This window comes from Centruroides sculpturatus, unplaced genomic scaffold (genome assembly GCF_000671375.1).
Source record: "Centruroides sculpturatus isolate CEXI.00-Female unplaced genomic scaffold, Cexi_2.0 scaffold1544, whole genome shotgun sequence".
Classification (NCBI taxonomy): domain Eukaryota; kingdom Metazoa; phylum Arthropoda; class Arachnida; order Scorpiones; family Buthidae; genus Centruroides; species Centruroides sculpturatus.
The window spans coordinates 41,988-59,551 of record NW_019385701.1 but is presented as its reverse complement, the minus strand read 5'-3'; the positions used below and the strand labels follow the sequence as shown (position 1 = coordinate 59,551).

The 17,564-nt window shown below is 27.1% G+C and overlaps 2 protein-coding genes across 3 annotated transcripts in view; one reads left to right on the top strand and one right to left on the bottom strand.

Moving 5' to 3' along the window:
* LOC111641337 (39S ribosomal protein L28, mitochondrial-like) overlaps positions 1 to 6,272 on the top strand; it is a 35,701-nt gene extending 29,429 nt beyond the window's left edge. For both annotated transcript variants that reach the window (XM_023387472.1, XM_023387473.1), the window contains 2 exons: positions 4,137 to 4,167; positions 6,131 to 6,272. In XM_023387472.1, coding sequence (XP_023243240.1) covers positions 4,137 to 4,167; positions 6,131 to 6,182 — 83 coding nt within the window. In that variant the 3' untranslated portion in view covers positions 6,183 to 6,272. The remainder of the gene's footprint in view (positions 1 to 4,136; positions 4,168 to 6,130) is intronic.
* A 6-nt stretch (positions 6,273 to 6,278) lies between these two features.
* On the bottom strand, positions 6,279 to 17,207 carry LOC111641339 (zinc finger CCHC domain-containing protein 10-like). The gene is made up of 2 exons (XM_023387474.1): positions 16,989 to 17,207; positions 6,279 to 6,672 (listed from the first exon to the last, which is right to left on the bottom strand). The coding sequence occupies exons 1-2, from the start codon at positions 17,144 to 17,146 to the stop codon at positions 6,447 to 6,449; spliced, it is 384 nt and encodes a 127-aa protein (XP_023243242.1). The 5' UTR covers positions 17,147 to 17,207; the 3' UTR covers positions 6,279 to 6,446.
* Positions 17,208 to 17,564: the final 357 nt, after the last annotated feature.

Genomic DNA, 17,564 nt, shown 5'->3' with positions numbered 1-17,564 from the left:
AAAAATTGTATACAGTTTATGGCATTTTTGAGTGCGTTGTCAAGGTGCCCTTTTGCATCTCAGTTAGAATATCAGTAACATACTGTATCAGTAAAAGGATGTCAATGCAAGGTTTTAATGGCCTAGTGTGTTTGACACAGAGTCATAGTGTTTGTTTATCTTAATTGTTTGTGTTCATACNGGCATTTTTGAGTGCGTTGTCAAGGTGCCCTTTTGCATCTCAGTTAGAATATCAGTAACATACTGTATCAGTAAAAGGATGTCAATGCAAGGTTTTAATGGCCTAGTGTGTTTGACACAGAGTCATAGTGTTTGTTTATCTTAATTGTTTGTGTTCATATGGTATATAAGAGAAAATGAAGATCATGGACCTGTAAAAGGGTGGAGGGTACATAGGTAAATAGGTTTGGTTTGAGTTAAAAGTACGAACAATTTAAACTTAATGAGGCAATACCATGTGACCAAAGAGTCGGCATCAGATCAGCAATGCCCACATCAGGACCGACACCAATGTGTTTTAGAGAGAACAGAAATTGTGATGGCAGTTATGTTTTATTTACGACGAGTGGTCACATATGTAAGCAGTCGGATTCAGAAGGTAGGACATCTGAGAGACAGCATGTCTGAAAGAGGTGCACACTACAACTCAATTATAAAAGAATAATACCCGTTTATTTATTTACATTTAGATATACGTACAGTACATAGGATAACACATAGCATTTCCATTATAGCTTCTATATAGCATAACATAATTGATAAGGCTTTACATAGCATAACATAATTGATAAGATTTTACATAGTATAAGATTTTTAATAGATTTTCTGTATAGTGAAAAAGTACTATCGAAATGGGACCCTAGCTGTGAGATAGAGAGAGTTTATATTTCTGCACAAGGTGATAAACACCTTGATAAACTTGATTGTTGAGTTGAAATTGAGGTCAGACTATCGTAGATTATTTGATGAATGGATGATGAAATTCAAGTTCATTGGGTTGGGCCAAATAGTGTTCCTAGCTGGTATAGTTTGAAAGTCCAGTACAAAACAGCTGTGGTCTGGCAAACGGCAGCAGAGGACGGGATCGGCGATGGGGAAGCACGCTCGAATATCAATTCTCAAGGATGTGGATAAGTGAACTCTCATTGTCATCCTCGATGCCATTCTTTTATTTTGGGGATCCTCCCCCTTGATTTTGATGCCCATTTTAGGCAATGTTAAGTTTTTTGACCAATAGATGAATTTTGGATGAAATTTCCTGGTGACACACATTTGGAAGATGTGTCTTCTTTTGAAAGGAAGTGAATCTGGAGAAAAATACAATCACCTCCTTCTATTTTTTTTTATTGTGTTGGGAAAAATATATTTTTTTTATATATAATAGGAGAAATTTAAGCATTATTCTTTAATAAATTTATATATGATGTTGTTAAATAAACTTTCCATCCAGTTTAGGCTCTCAGAATTATATGGAAAACTCTATATATTGCACCTGGTACCTGTAGACAGCTTCAAGTTAATGCAGTTCAACTTAGTAAGGTTTTACTGCATCAAGAATAAATTATAAATAATTATTCACATGCTTTCACTCAATATATATATTTGTATTTAACATAGAGTTAATACATTAAAGTTATGTGAATATCAGTACAAAGCAATTTATTTATCACATTACAGCTATTAAATTTGCATTTTTATGCTTCTCAATCTACTTGTATATAATTGCTCTGATTATTTAATTGTAAACTTCTGTGCCTGATCTAAAACCTGGATATGGAGAATTTTGACATCTTATAGGAATCAAAAGTGTTAGAAAATATACTATTGTATGTATGGATTTATAAAATATTAGACAAGTTCATATATTTGTTTATATTTTGATCAATTTTATTCAGAAATCTATTTAAAATGAAAATTGTTTCCATTTTCTGTTAATCATTCTAAGTCTATTCAGGATGAAGATCCTTTCTATGATTTTCATCCTAAACACAATAGACTTAGAATGATGAAGAAAATCAAATCAACTAAACAGTTGGCTTACTGTTTCTTAGCTCAATTTATCACAAATTAATCTAAACATAGACCAGTTATTTATTACCTATGAATAAATATTTTCTTGTAAAATATTCCAACAAATTACTGATAACTACAGATTCCATTACAAGTAGTACTGAAATCAGAATCTCAGTAATATTAGCTAAAATCCAAAACCAAAAGTACTAAAATCCACTTTTGAAATTTTTCGGAAAATGGCAAGTGTCAAATTTTAAAAGCCTTCAAATTAAAGAATCCAGTTAGAACGGATGGTATAAAAATAAGCCTGAAGAAGATCCCAGGAGGGGAATCAAAAACATTTGCCGATTTTTTAAAGAATTTCACGCCGATTATTGGTTAATTGTAGATTGTTGTTTATTTGAAACTAAAATACCAGTTGATCAATACAGTAATTTTATATTAACTTACTAGTGTTTTACACCTGTAATACTACTAAAAATATGTTAGTTATCATTATATTGTAAATCTACTTGCATATTTATTGTTTTGTAAAATCAAGATGATAAAAGTCAGATCCTGATATTTGACTGTATTGCAAATAAGTGGTTACTTTTATTAAGCATTCATCAACTATTCAGGGCAAATATCTTTCTTTTGACTTTTTTCCTCTTAATATCTGATTTTAGTTTATTATTCTGTAAAAATGTTTTACCAATAAGTATGGAGTAAGAGTCTTTTCCACATCATTGCAAGTTACAAAAATTTGCTTACACTGTTATTGGATGAAAGCATTGATAATTTGCTTTTTTTGGATCATATCATACTTATATAAAAGAAAGGGATTGATCAAACAGACTATCATTGCTCAGACATAAAATGTGTGAACATGCTTTGTGACATCATTTCATCTACAGTGAAATATTTTAGAATATTCACAAAAAAATGGATGGAAATAATTTAAGTTTTCTATTAAGAATATTGTATTCAGTGAGATATTTGAAAATTAATATATAAAAAATCCATATTTCAAATAATTTTCAAAAACTTTATTCCTTTCACAAGTGATTTTGTAAAGTTAAGGAAGAAAAGATGAATAAAATTTATGAAAATATTTAGAGATTTTATTCAATATGAATGAGATTCAAAATTGTAATGACTTTGATATCAAACTTATTGGCAAGTCATATTCTGATCAAACTGAATATTTAATGGGTTCTGGCCAGTTTTATAACTAAAAATAAATGATTATAGTTAAGAGTTTATATGTATTATCAATTTATGTTTTGTTTATATAACAATACATTTTTGGTTTTTTCTTTCTTTTATTGCAAATTTTGTAATGTATTTATTATATAATTTAAGTACTTTCTTAAATATACTAAAATTGTTAAATATAAGAATCAATTGTCATCATCAAGCAAACATATGTTAGTTCTTAGGACCTGGTCTCATCCCATCTTCTTGTTTCTCTCTCTTTGTCCATGAGATTTGTAATTTAAAATTTTCTTGCAATATCTTACAGTAGCCATTCTATATATAAATTTTGGATTATAATCAGCATATGTTTGAAGTACTAATTTAAACATATATCTTATTTGGTGTTACTGAAATAATTTCATAATATGAAAAATACTAGTACTAACAATTTTGCAGTAATTCTAGTACAAAAATTTCAGTATTGGAATTTCTACTTATTTTATGAAAGTGTTTTTTAAATTCATTATTTAATTTTTTTGTTTAAAAAAGTCATACATTTTTGTGTTTATCATTTGTTATTTTAATATAATAGAACCACAATTAATTAATAGGTTCATCTCAGATAATGTGGAACTTAAGTGAATACACTATAATTTTTATACTGTAATTTATAAAAGAAATTTTAAAACAATAGCATGTAAAATGATATGTTTGTTATCTTTTATCATTTAACTTCAATATGAGACAAATCATTCATATAAATACCTACAACATTACAATAGTTTGAAGGATAAGTTTTCAGTTGTACAAGGTAGCATCAGTTTTCATTATTCCAGATAATCAGGTTTCTAATGTACTATATAATTTAAAACTATTTTAACTAAAATTTTTGGGCCTGTAGTTAATTATGTTTTGTCAGTAATAGATTCTATATTTTAAATCAGAAATGAAAATAGAAGAGGAAGCTTCAAAAGAGTGAGTATTTCATTTTTTTATTTTATTAATTAAACAGTTTTAAAAAATAATTGCTTATTAAAAGTTTTGGTTATATTTACATATTATTGCTTGGTAATTGTAATAGAAAAATATAAATTGGTAAAAAAATAATGCCTTTGTGTTCAATCTTATAAAAATACTCTCTTTTATTAAATAACATTAAAAACCTTTTTTTATTTTTATTTTTTTGTAAAATGACAATGAAGAACAGAATTTTGATTTTATTAATAGTAATAGAAAAGTTGTCTCTGAAGAGGAGAACAAACAATACAGTTGTTTTTTTTTATAATATTGTTTTAAATTATATTTAAGATTAACAACAATAGTTTTAAAAATTTTTTTAGTCTTTCTAATCACATTTAAATTAACCAATTTGAATCCTTTTTTATTTATTAGAACAAAAACATTAAAATTATTTTTTTAGAGTAACATAAACATTGCAAAAAATTAACTTTATGTTTTTATTTACTTTGTAAATATTAATGAATATATTAATGAAATAGGCAGAAGATAGCAGTCAATATTGACTGTTGTCTTCTGCTTATTTCATTGATATTTTGATAAGATTTGTTAAATTCTGCCAAAAATTTGAATAACTTTTTATGTTGGAATTTTCATAGAGTTAACACTATTGTTATAGTCTGGTGCAACGTTATTTTCCATATTCTGAACTTATCTTGCTTTTGATATATATTAGCTAAGCATAAACTCATGAGAGTGTAGATAATCAGTGATCTGGGATATTCTGGGATAATCAGTAGCTGGGATATTCAATGATCTAATCATTGAATATCCCAGCACTCATCATGGGATCAAATCCAATCTTAGTTACTATGAAAGATTGTACACAGTTTAAATTACAAAGATCATCTCAAAATTAGTATAAAAAAATTTTGTCTGGTTAAAATATTTGAAGAGATATTGTCAAAAAATAAAAATAAAATGGATAGAGGTTCTCAACATGGTCTTGAGTACATGAAGCCATGCAGAGAATTCAGATTTTCTTACATCAAACTGAAAATTATGCGAGTTTTGATTTCAACAACATCAAAACAAATTGTGATTAATATTTCAAATATGTTGCATAAAATATTTCTATCTTACTGTAATTGATTGCTTATTTTAATATAAGGTTTTAAACTTTTAGTCACCATAAAAAAAATAAATAAGAGATGATGTAGTTTTTATTTTTAATTTTATGGAAATGAAACTTTTTTCTAACATGCAACTCTGTTGTTTGATGTTTTGATATATTTCTAGAATATAATATAATATAAGTAATACCAGTAATAGTAGTAGTAATAGAGTCTATTATAGTTTTAGAAATACATTTCATCCAAAAATCAGATTGCCTGTATATATTTAGGCTATACACAATAAATCATAACTGAACTAAATTTGTTTTAATAAATACTTTAAGGCCAAAGTCCATAAAGTTAGACTAAAACAAATTAATCAAGTTATAAATCATAAATTTAAAAATATTTACTTACATTCATAACTATGAGGTTAAATAAGTCATATTTATACTTGTCTAATTTGAAGAATAAGTTATAACATTACAGCAAGAAATTAGTAAATTTTGATGATAAAGTTCTTAGGTTTATAGTTATTAAAAAATTCACAATCAATCATCATCATGCACTTTTGGCAATTATATATTGGATTAAATGTGGCTGCAAAATGTTTATTCTTGTATATAAATATATCCTCAAGAAGTCTTTTAAATATTTCATTGCTTTTCTTATGACTTTTGTATCTGCATCAAGCAGAAACAGTTTTTTCTTTCTGCAAAATGTGTTTAGAGAGTACAATAATAGTATAAGCTTCCTAATAAGTTGTAGATTAACAATTCATTCATTATAAATTACAAATTTAGATGTTGGTTTAGTGCTGATATTTGTTTTAAATCTGCATTAATACTGAATTTTTATTTAATCAGATCATCATCAGGTTCCTGGTTATCTAATATAAAGCTATTTGGAAGACAGTAAAGATCAAATCAAGAACAGATTTACATTTTGTGAAAATAATCAGTATTGTACATATTTTAAATAAAACATTGATTATTAGTTAAAATATAACATGAAGCATTTATTTACATGTCTGTACATTTACAAATTATATAATTGATATGTTCTCTCATTGAATCGATAAAAATTTTAAATATTCTGAGAAATTTAGAATAAAAAGATGAATTGCATGGTTTTTTACTAATTGAAGATCAGGTTAAACAGTCAATTGCACTTTTTAATACATTATCTACCCTTGCTACTTTTTCTTTTTTTCCTACATCTGGACTTGTCACGGAAATCTTCATGTCCCGAACTGTCTATCTCGGTCTCTGAAGATCCAGAACTATCGGATGAGGAAGAGGAGGATGAAGAAGAAGAACTGGAATCTGTGGAACTTGATGTCGAACTTGTTTCACTATCAGACTCGCTACTATCTTCTGAAGAACTAGCAGAGTTGAATGTCCTAAGTCTGAAATTAATTATTANATAGGATAATATAATTGATAAGGCTTTACATAGCATAACATAATTGATAAGATTTTACATAGTATAAGATTTTTAATAGATTTTCTATATAGTGAAAAAGTACTATCGAAATGGGACCCTAGCTGTGAGATAGAGAGAGTTTATATTTCTGCACAAGGTGATAAACACCTTGATAAACTTGATTGTTGAGTTGAAATTGAGGTCAGACTATCGTAGATTATTTGATGAATGGATGATGAAATTCAAGTTCATTGGGTTGGGCCAAATAGTGTTCTAGCTGGTATAGTTTGAAAGTCCAGTACAAAACAGTGGTGGTCTGGCAAACGGCAGCAGAGGACGGGATCGGCGATGGGGAAGCACGCTCGAATATCAATTCTCAAGGATGTGGATAAGTGAACTCTCATTGTCATCCTCGATGCCATTCTTTTATTTTGGGGATCCTCCCCTTGATTTTGATGCCCATTTTAGGCAATGTTAAGTTTTTTGACCAATAGATGATTTTGGACGAAAGTTCCTGGTGACACATGTTTGGAAGATGTGTCCTCTTTTGAAAGGAAGTGAATCTGGAGAAAGATACAATCACATCCTTCTATTTTTTTTATTGTGTTGGGAAAAATATATTTTTAAATTTTATGTAAAAAAAAAGCTATAATTAATTTTTAAAAATGCATTTAATGTACAAAAACTAATATAATTTTCCTTGTCTGTGCAAAAACATACAAAATAACTGCTCATATTTAGAAAATATCAGATAATGTGACCAAACACATGATAGAATTAGTTGGCATGGTTGAAGAATATTAAATAATCTGAACTAAGTTACGCCATATTTCATTGCACAGAATTATACTTTACTATATAACTATTCAGTGAGCTTTTTATTGACAGCTGAATTGTAAATTATTAATAAAAATTTGAAGGCAAATTAAGATAAATGCTACTTGTTATTATTATTATTTTAAAATTTTACATTTTACAGATCCTTATTAGCACTGGTGGGCCAGTCCATTGAAAAAATTCCACTGGACTGTTTGCTCAGTGGCCATTTTTTACTTTAATATACAGTATATGATATTCACATAATAAAATGTAAATGCTATCTTTTGTATTACATTTTAAAAAATGTGTTGTTTTACTTTAGGCTCTAAGCCACCATGATACAGCCCCTACAAAGAAATGTCCAGTTCACAGGAAATGTAGTTTATTGAAATTTAAAAATGACTAGCTCTGATTTTGATGTGGGTCACCATGGAATGGGCCCATGATCACAAAATGAATAAATTTTAACAGAGCATAGCAAAGGATAGTGAAAGGGACTTATGCTAAATGAGAGAGTAAGAGAGTACTACCCACTCAATTAAAAATTATCTATAAAATCATCTAAACAAAGTTAAATGTTATACTAATGATGAAATCTATTTTATTCACTATCAGTACATGTTATAAAATACACAATAATACATACAAGTATTGTTCCTGAATACTACAAATATGGTAACTAAAATTCAGAGGCATGCTATATGTTTTTGTGCATATAACTTGAACAGGGATATAATTTGCAGAAACTTGATAGAACAAAAATAAAACCTTTGCAAATGTACAGCTATGGTTGTTCCCATAGCTGTGATTAATTTGTAATTATGTTCATGATTACACATTAAAATCAGCATATAACCTGTACACTCTTCACATTAGCTTTTAAACACAGATAGCCTGCAGGCATACACACAAAAATATGGTAGGTTTGTCAATAAAATTCATACTTAATTGAATCCGAGTATTAATTTGATGACCATTGTTTTCAAGAACTAAAAAAAATAAATAAATAAATTGTAGCAGCTCTAAGATAAATTTGTTATGTTCGTGATTCATGATATTTAGCAGTTAAAACTATAATTATTTGTAATATTTTAGCAGTTTCCATCACCATAAATGGAAAACTTATAAAATTTATAAGAAACAATTGTTCTTTACAATTGTTGTAAAGAAGACGAACAGTCTTCTTTACAATTTCTGAAGCACAGCTGCAAATTGATTAAATCAAAGTGAATTAGGAATAATCCTAGGTGTTGCATTGAGTTACATAAAAGTGTGATGATTTTAACTGTCATCCAAAATCTATACTTAATGGAAGCTTTTAAATTCAATTATTCAAGTATAAAATTGAATAAAATTGAACATGATAAGATACTAGTACTGTATTGATTATGTACAGCAATTGAGCTAATGTATCTAAAGGCAGAATTTAATAAAAAGTGAAGATTTTTTAAATTTAAAAAAAATTTAACTTACTAAAAACAGAATATTGATTAAATGAAATTTAATTTGATTCTGTTCTTTTTAAATGTTGTCATCAATGTAGTCTTATTAAATAATAGATTTACTTTTTGTTTTTTAATTTTGATAAATTTCAAATTTAGTTATAGTTTCTATTTTTTCCATTAATACGAATAAATTTATTCCTATTAATTTAAGAAAAAGAAATTTAAATTTCTGTAAAGAAATGCATAATTATAATCATAATCCAGTTTGAGTGAAACTAAATGATTCATGAGCTATTACTAAGATGAGATTAAAACTTCAAGAATATAATTTTTCTATACAATATTTTATAATTTTCTAAAACATTGTTATAGTTTATATAATGAGACTCATTAAAAGCTTTGAAAGAACCTTCTGTGAATCATAGAGTTTGATTCACAGAAGTTTCTTTCAAGGAAGTTGAATAAAGTTTGAAATATTAAAATTGTATATAGAAAATTAGATTAAATCTGGAAGAGAGAGGTTATATTACTGTAACTTTTCAGATCATCATGTTAATATAACTCTTATGAAGTAAAAAAGGAATCAATCATTATATACTGTGTCTGTAATTAATAATTATATAACCTAAGTACTAAGAATTAATGATCTAAATATAATAAATTTACTCAGATATATTTAATCTTTGTAATTTGGTAATACCATAATTAAAATTAATTAGTGTAATTATTAGAATATCTTGAATAATTTATTAAATTTATATACAATTTTATGTAATCCAAACAATAATTTATAAAGCAATTACTACAGGTATTCTATACATCAGAAATTAGATGACTTTAAGTGAGTTTAAACAATTTTACTTAGGAAAATATTTATTTTAAATCTTTAGTTTACAAGAGATTTTTGAAAGCTTTTCTTTTATCAAATAAAACTCGAAAATTATTTAAATAATTTTATTTACGTGAATAAATAATCTTATAAAGCTTTAATCATAGTCTACATAAGCTTTACTGGGCGCCAGTATATTCGGATAGTAACTTTACTAATTCAAATATAATTTTATTTTTATAGAGAAGAGGAAAAAAGGGTAGTTTCGGATATCATTTTGTCTTCATTCCAAAGAAAATCAATGAGATTTAAAGATAAATGTCTGCAACCGAAGAACCAAATGGAGATATCCATTAAAAAAAATTTGATAAAATTGAGAGCAGGAAAATCAGTGAATATAATCTATAATGGCATCTTAAAATTGAACTAGAAAATGAGAATCGTTCAGCTTAAACAAAAATTGAAAGATGCATTATCTACTGCAATATAATTCGAGTAAAGTAATAACATAGTGAAAGGTTTATTTGATGGAATCTTTAAAACTAATGGTCTCTTTCAATGAGGAAATCTATCATACCTATCAATTTTCAAGTGGAATTATTCTTCGGAGAATGAAAAAACTGGAACAAAGTGGCGTCTTTTAAGTAATTTTCAACGTAACTATAGCAAGATATCTTCTTAAAGAGATTTTATCTGTTCATCTACATCAGTTTAATACTTATTTCTAAGTAATTTTCCTTACTTTTAGTTGTTATCTTTCCATTATCAATATCGTATCATCAATTGGGATTTAAGATCGTTATCTTGGATCACGTTTCTTAGCGCTATAATATAAAATTATCTGCACAAAATTTAATTTTTTTACACGTTTTAGCAATTTCAATTTGCAACATTTCTCTCTCTTCTTAGATTGGTAAAATGCGATTTATTTGCCAAAATGAGATACAATTCGTTTGTCATGTTCAAGGATAAAAGCTTATAAGCTTGCACACCGCATTAATAAATATCTATTTCACTTAAATGAATGAAGTTTTTGCATAAAATACAAGTTAAAAATATGCATAAAATACATATTTTTAACAAGTAACTTGAGTGAAAATTTCAAAACCGTCATTCAAAAATCCAATTTTGTATTCAGTATCACAAAGCACATCCCATATACATTAATATCTGTCGTTACTCAACATTCACCATCCTATACCGTATATAGCAACACGTTACTCTGAATTGCGATATATGAAAGGACATGTAACGCATACGATGGCGTTTTAGGTAATATATCATTCTGCAAGCTGTTATAAAGCGTATTAGAGTAACGTTTACAGAATAAATCTACACTTTAATACAAACGGACTCAATCTAAAGATAGAATTTTTAATTTCCGGAATGGGAAAAGCTTCTCCTGTTATTTCAACAAACATCTATTAAAAAATCTAATTTCACTTGCGTTTAGAATTACGATCTTAACAGAAAATTCTAAATTACTTTTACAACAAGACTAGAAAAAAGTCCATTTGAAAAGCAATAATTTTTTAACTGATTTAGAGTTACTAAAGGGTTTTAAACCCGCTTACAGTAAATTATTTCTTGGATTATATTGTATCATATACTTTAAATTAATCTTCAAGAGTTTAGGGATTTCCAAGGATGAAATGAACCATTTGTCTTGATGTAGTTTATAATACGAATTTCATTAAAAAGGGATTTAAAACTCGCTTATAGTATAGGTATTAAGTAAATTTCTTGGATATATTTGCTAGATAAAATTACATGATGGAAAATTTCTAATCCGAAAGAATGAAGATGCATATAGTTTATAACCAGATTCGCGTTACAAACGAGTTTAAAACCCGCTTATAGCATAATTGGGTGATTCAATTTACTAAATCTGCAAGAGTTTCGAGGGATTAAAGGAAGAGAATGTGGAAGATATGGATCATTTGATTGGGCATTGCTTAATATAATATTTAGCGCTTACAAACGGGTTTAAAGCTCATTTATAGAATATTATATTTAGTAAATTTCAATCTTGGATTCAATCTCCAGAGATTTTGCATCAGCTAGTTTAATTTTAATCTGCAAGATTTTAGAGAGATTAAAAGGATTAAGATATGAATCGTTCGTCTTTATAGTTTAAGCAGATTTTAAACGAATCAGGTTATATATTAAGTGTTTAGTAAACTGCACCATGGATGCATTCGATAGGAACTTTTCATCATCTAGTTTAATTTGTAAGAATTTTGCGATGAAAGGATGACGATAAATATAGTTTATAACCAGTTAAAAGAGGATTTTAAACCCGTTTGTATCATAAATATTTAGTAACTTGCATCCTGGATGCACTCGCTAGAATATTTCATAATCTAATTTAATTTAATCTGCAACAATTTAGATTAAAGGGCGGATCTCAGTATTAAATATTAAATAAGTTTTTTATTCATTTGTTACAATTTTGCATCATCTACTTTAATTTAATCTACAATAATCTGGAGGGATGAAAGGATGCGGAAGATACGGATCGTTTGTCTGGATGTAGTTTATAATCTTGTATGTGGGTCATTTGTTCTGTTCTACGTGACTATTTTTTACTTCAGCAGCTGATTAAATAAGAGCGAGTCACGATGCGAGTTAAAATCTGTTTTCTTGAAGGAAAAGGTATAACTAATCTCACCCGAACGTGTCTAGATTGATTAAAATAAACGTTATTCACCCTCCAAAATGAATTTATTCTTTCATCTACATCACTCTGAAGTATTGCAGGGAAGTTCGGAAAATTATATTTTTTCACATAATTATGCAAATTTTTCAATTCTTTAAGAAAATATAACGTGTAAAAGTTGCAGATTAAGATAATTTTAATAAAATTTTGTTACTTTTTCTTAAATTTTTGTAAAATATTACATAATGTTGGTTAATTAAAGTAAATTTATTTGAACATAGTTTAGTATAATTAATGAAGTTACGTGAAAATTACTGCTAATTTCAAAATTTTAACCTTAATTTAATTTTTATATTGTCAAAAATTCATGAGATTAACTGCACCACATCACGAAATTTCCCTATTTTGCCTTTCATATATTGAGAATTTTCTTAATCTACATCCAAGAAATGATCATTTTTAATAAAATCAAAATCTTATTTATGTATTTGGCAAGTTTCCTATCTGCAACGATAATATATTTTGCCTCATTTACAAATATTTTCTTGGCAAATTCTCCTTATAAAATATTGGAAAGGGTGGAAGTAGCAATTTAAATGCACGATACATCAAAGTCCACGTAAATTAAGTTATTTTTAAATATTTTTCTGGAAATCATGATAAAATTGGGAAGATAAACAAGACTTCTTCCAATTCCCAAGAAAATTTATAACGATAAAATTGTCACAATTAATTTTAAGCGCTTCAAAATTAATGATAATCTCAATTCTCCAACCTTGAAAATCCCAGTTCGGGTGCCAGAATGTTATACATTATCTTCGCTTAATTCTTCGACACTTCCACATTTTAATGAATTCTAACGATTAAAATATTAAAGAATGAATCCATAATTTTAGAAAACTTCTTAATGCGGTAAATTCTGCCAAATTTTAAGCCAAAAATAGTAAATTTTTTACTCGGGAATCAAGGAAAATCGGGGCTTGAATTTAGAAGAATTAAAAAGATATTTTTCGCTTTGTTCTACATTTAAATCATTGAAAAGTGCTAAAAACTAACTATTTAAAATAAAGAAAAAGTCTCTTTCAATCTGTTAAACACGAAACTATAATTAAAATGAAGGGAATTATTAGGAAATTCTCTATAATTACAGTAATGATTTATCGATTTTACTTAAGGTGATTATAAAAATTACTTTCTTAAATTTTAATAAACGAGAAGAGAAAAAAGTTTTTATCATCTTTAGTAAAAGGACATAATTAGATTTGTTGGTTACATTCTTAGAATAATAAACTGAGAAGAAAAACAAATTTAAAAAAGTGACATCGTTATCATTCTAAGTTATTAAAATGCTAAATTATAAGTTAATGATGTAAATACATCTTAATTACTGAATTGTATCGTGTTATTTTTACTTTAGTGCACATCTGTTTAGCATCACGTATCCAAGTGACAAGTAAAATAGATTATGATCAAGGACAATATAATTGAGTTTGCTCTAGAGAATACGTGAGTTAGGAATGGTGTCATATACAGAAGCATCAGCTTGCTCCCCCATATTGCTTCTCTATAGAAGCATCAGCTTGTATAACTTTATATTACTAGCATGCTATAAGAGTTGCTGAACAATATGGAGAAGCAGTATTGTTCAACATCCTTCTAATATCATAAAATGTTCCTCACTGATCTTACTCTGTATAAATATATCTTAATCACTGGATTTTATCGTGTTATTTTTGATTTAATGCAGGATTTATTCAACGTTCAACAGCCAAGTGAGAAGTTTAATAGCTTATGATCCGGGACAATATAAAGTTTGCTCTAGAAATTGCATGAGTTAGGATCAATTTACACAGTTTTCGTGTTACTCAGCATTCTATAAGAAAGATGCAAGCCTCATTCTACAATCCAAAATTTCGAAAGTTTTTATTGTTTCATACTAGTTCAATTTAAAATTTAAATTTATCTGCTGTACATAACGTATCATATAATAAACGTTAGGATTCGGAGCCTGTTATCTTCTCCCACTCGCTTCTATATATATGAAATATATAGGCTAAGTGGAAATTTATGGACGTAGCATAGTTTTTATGTATAGATCAAAGAAATCGTGAAGAAAATTTCAAAATTACACTAAAGATTAAATTGAATTAGGTTGTAAGAAGCTATTCAAATTTTAAGTCTCTAACCACAAAAATTGTCCATAAAAATCTCCGTTAGAAGTTTAACACGAGATTTTAGAAAGTGAAAAATGATTTTTTTTCTGATTTTCTTTCCGCTTCATCGAATATCCACTTTACAAAATAACAGAAAACCATTAGTATAAACTTCAAATCTATGTTATATTTTTTAAAAACTCATGTTTTATCAATTTTTGATGTTCTTCTGACTCTCGAATGTGTCTGAATCTCATACAAAATCAGTAACTCGACGATTTGTCTTTCGAATCACGCAAAAAAATGATTTTCTTCGTAGTTTATATCTTTCTTTAATAGAATATATATATACTTGTATGTATACATATTCTATATATTGTTGCTATTGCAATATATTAGCGTTATTCTAATGCAGTAACAACTGTTAACTTTCTATACAGTATCCACAAATGAATTCTTNAGATGTTGAGTGATGAGTTGCTGGAAGATGCGTATTTATAATTTCTTTTTTAATATTAATAAATTAAGTGAAAATTATTTTAATTTATAGAAAAATATTTTTTAAATAATTCGAAATAAAAAAATACGAAGATGATTAAAAAAAATGATCATTGTAAAATTAAAATTATAAATGAAGTTGTATAAAGTAGTAAATGATGATAACAACTACATGATGATGAATCTTTTTGTCTTAATTTTTCCTATATTTGATAAATGAGAAAAGAAATTATTGAAGAAATAAGGAATTATATAATAATATAATAAAAAAAGCAATGACTAAAAAGTAAAAAAGGTTGATATTTTGTTTGTCAATTTTTATTTTTATTTGTTATAATAATATTAAGAAAAATACAATAATGAAGATAAAAATACCAAATATGCAAATAAAACTCGTGAATAAATATTAAATAATTATCTTTTACTAAATAAAAATATATATTAAAAAATAAAATGCACTTTTATCACTATGTTAATTTAAAAAATTTGAAACTCACTCTTGAGAAAATTGTATGGTAAACTTTTTATGATATATAGTTAATGTAAGAATTAAAATTGAAATAATTTCATATTAAAAATTTATAAAAGTTTAATAAAATTTCTTAAATTTTAATTTATTATGAATAGAAATTTCAACCCCTTCTAAAACATTTAAATGCCTCAATTTAAAAAAAAAAAAAAAAAAATTATTTATCATCTTCAGTACATGTTCAATTTTAAGAGAAATATATATATATATATATATTTCCATTTCTCTTGGTTGAAGAATTAGAGAAGGTTTCTAGAGTGATGTTGCTATGACAACATGTCTGAGGTAGTCATTGAAGTGATGAGAGTTGTCCAGGGAAGAGCATTCCCATCTCCAGAAATGATTTTTATGATGAAGAATAAAAGGAAAAAACTACCATTTCTGTTGTTAAACTAAGGAAAATTATTATTTTCTTTATAGTTTAAACTCTACTATAAAATGATACTAAACAATAAAGACACTTAAACTTTAAAAATAAAGTATCAATCAAGTTTGCTTCATTTAGTTTTAGTTTAGTATGATAGGTTTACATTAAGGTTAGTTATAGCTCTTAATATAAAAAATAGCATGTAGTAATAACTAGATGTAATGCAGCAGGGATGCTGTAAGAGTAGAGGTGAATGACAGGTTGCTTTCTTTTTTTACTTTCTTCTAGCACTTAGTAAATAAATCAGATGTAATAAACCTCAAATTGTGTGAAAATATTTACACAATAAATCTGTTATAAATGCTTTCATATCTCTGAAAGAACTGATAAACAGTAGGAAGAGATTGGGCTATATAAAAGAAACTCTATTGTTAATAAAACATATTAGTGCAAAAATTTTAAATATATGTTTAATACAATAGTAAAACTTTATTAAATTCAATTAAATTTATTCTTTTGAACAAATTTTTCTATTCAAAAGTATTTGTTAACGAATATCCCTCAAGCTAATTAGAGAAAATTCAATTCTGCATCACATCCTAGGCATCCCTACCTGGCATCTTCCATAAACTTTAATTAAAATTCGTGAATGGTTGCAATTTGCAAATGATCTGAAAGAAAATATTGATTTAACTTCTTATTATATCATTAATAAAGTTATTCTAGTCCATTTAGCATAATAAATTTTATATAAATAAAATCAAATCGTATTCATTAACATTTATTCACGCTATAGGAATCTACAAATTAGAACACCTGTTCGTGAAGCATCGCGTGATGAGTGACGCAAATTAAATTGTTTAATTATAATTTATAGAAAATTAAGTGGGGAAAATCGTGCCAAAAAAAATCGGTACCTGCTAAAGATTTTGGCACCAATTTTTTAACTTTTGTCATCACGAGTTGGGAAGTAGAAAGCTGCGAAAAACAAACATAATACCTGAACTCTAAAGGTAGTTGATTGATGTTTTCGTTATCTTCTAGTTTCAAATCGAAGACGGGAGATAATTCCCATGCGGGATTAACGTACTGAATAACTGGAGAAGGTTGTACAGAATCCTTGTTGATACACGTCGAAGTGGATGTTGATGGCTCCATGGCAGTAGCTCGTCTCCATCTGGATCCTTCTCTAACAAACACACGCTATATCAATACCACGTGTGTCGTAGTTCGAGTTTCTCCACTTGGAGCGACACCGTCTGCTTATCATCCTGTTTTATCTTGTGATGAGGAAACGTTAAGTGAAATCATCTTAGTTGAAAGTAAAATCGTTGTTAGTTGCACGAATAAAATTAAAGCTAGGAAGATTTCTTACTCACCCACTTGTAATAATGGGTTTTTTTTCTGAGTATTTGATAATTTTTTCTTTTAAATTTTCTGGTTTATTAAGAAAAATAATGATATTTTTATTTAAATCGAACTGTTTTTTGTATAATTAAAATATGATGATATAAAAGAAGCTGAAGATGAAAGATGTTGAGTGATGAGTTGCTGGAAGATGCGTATTTATAATTTC

Bases quoted from the DNA above. Each gene is read 5' to 3' on its own strand.
- LOC111641339 (XM_023387474.1), bottom strand. From the start codon at position 17,146: ATGGAGCCATCAACATCCACTTCGACGTGTATCAACAAGGATTCTGTA. The intron at 6,673-16,988 runs GTATTATGTTTG...AATTAATTTCAG, and splicing joins CAACTACCTTTAGAGTTCAG to ACTTAGGACATTCAACTCTG.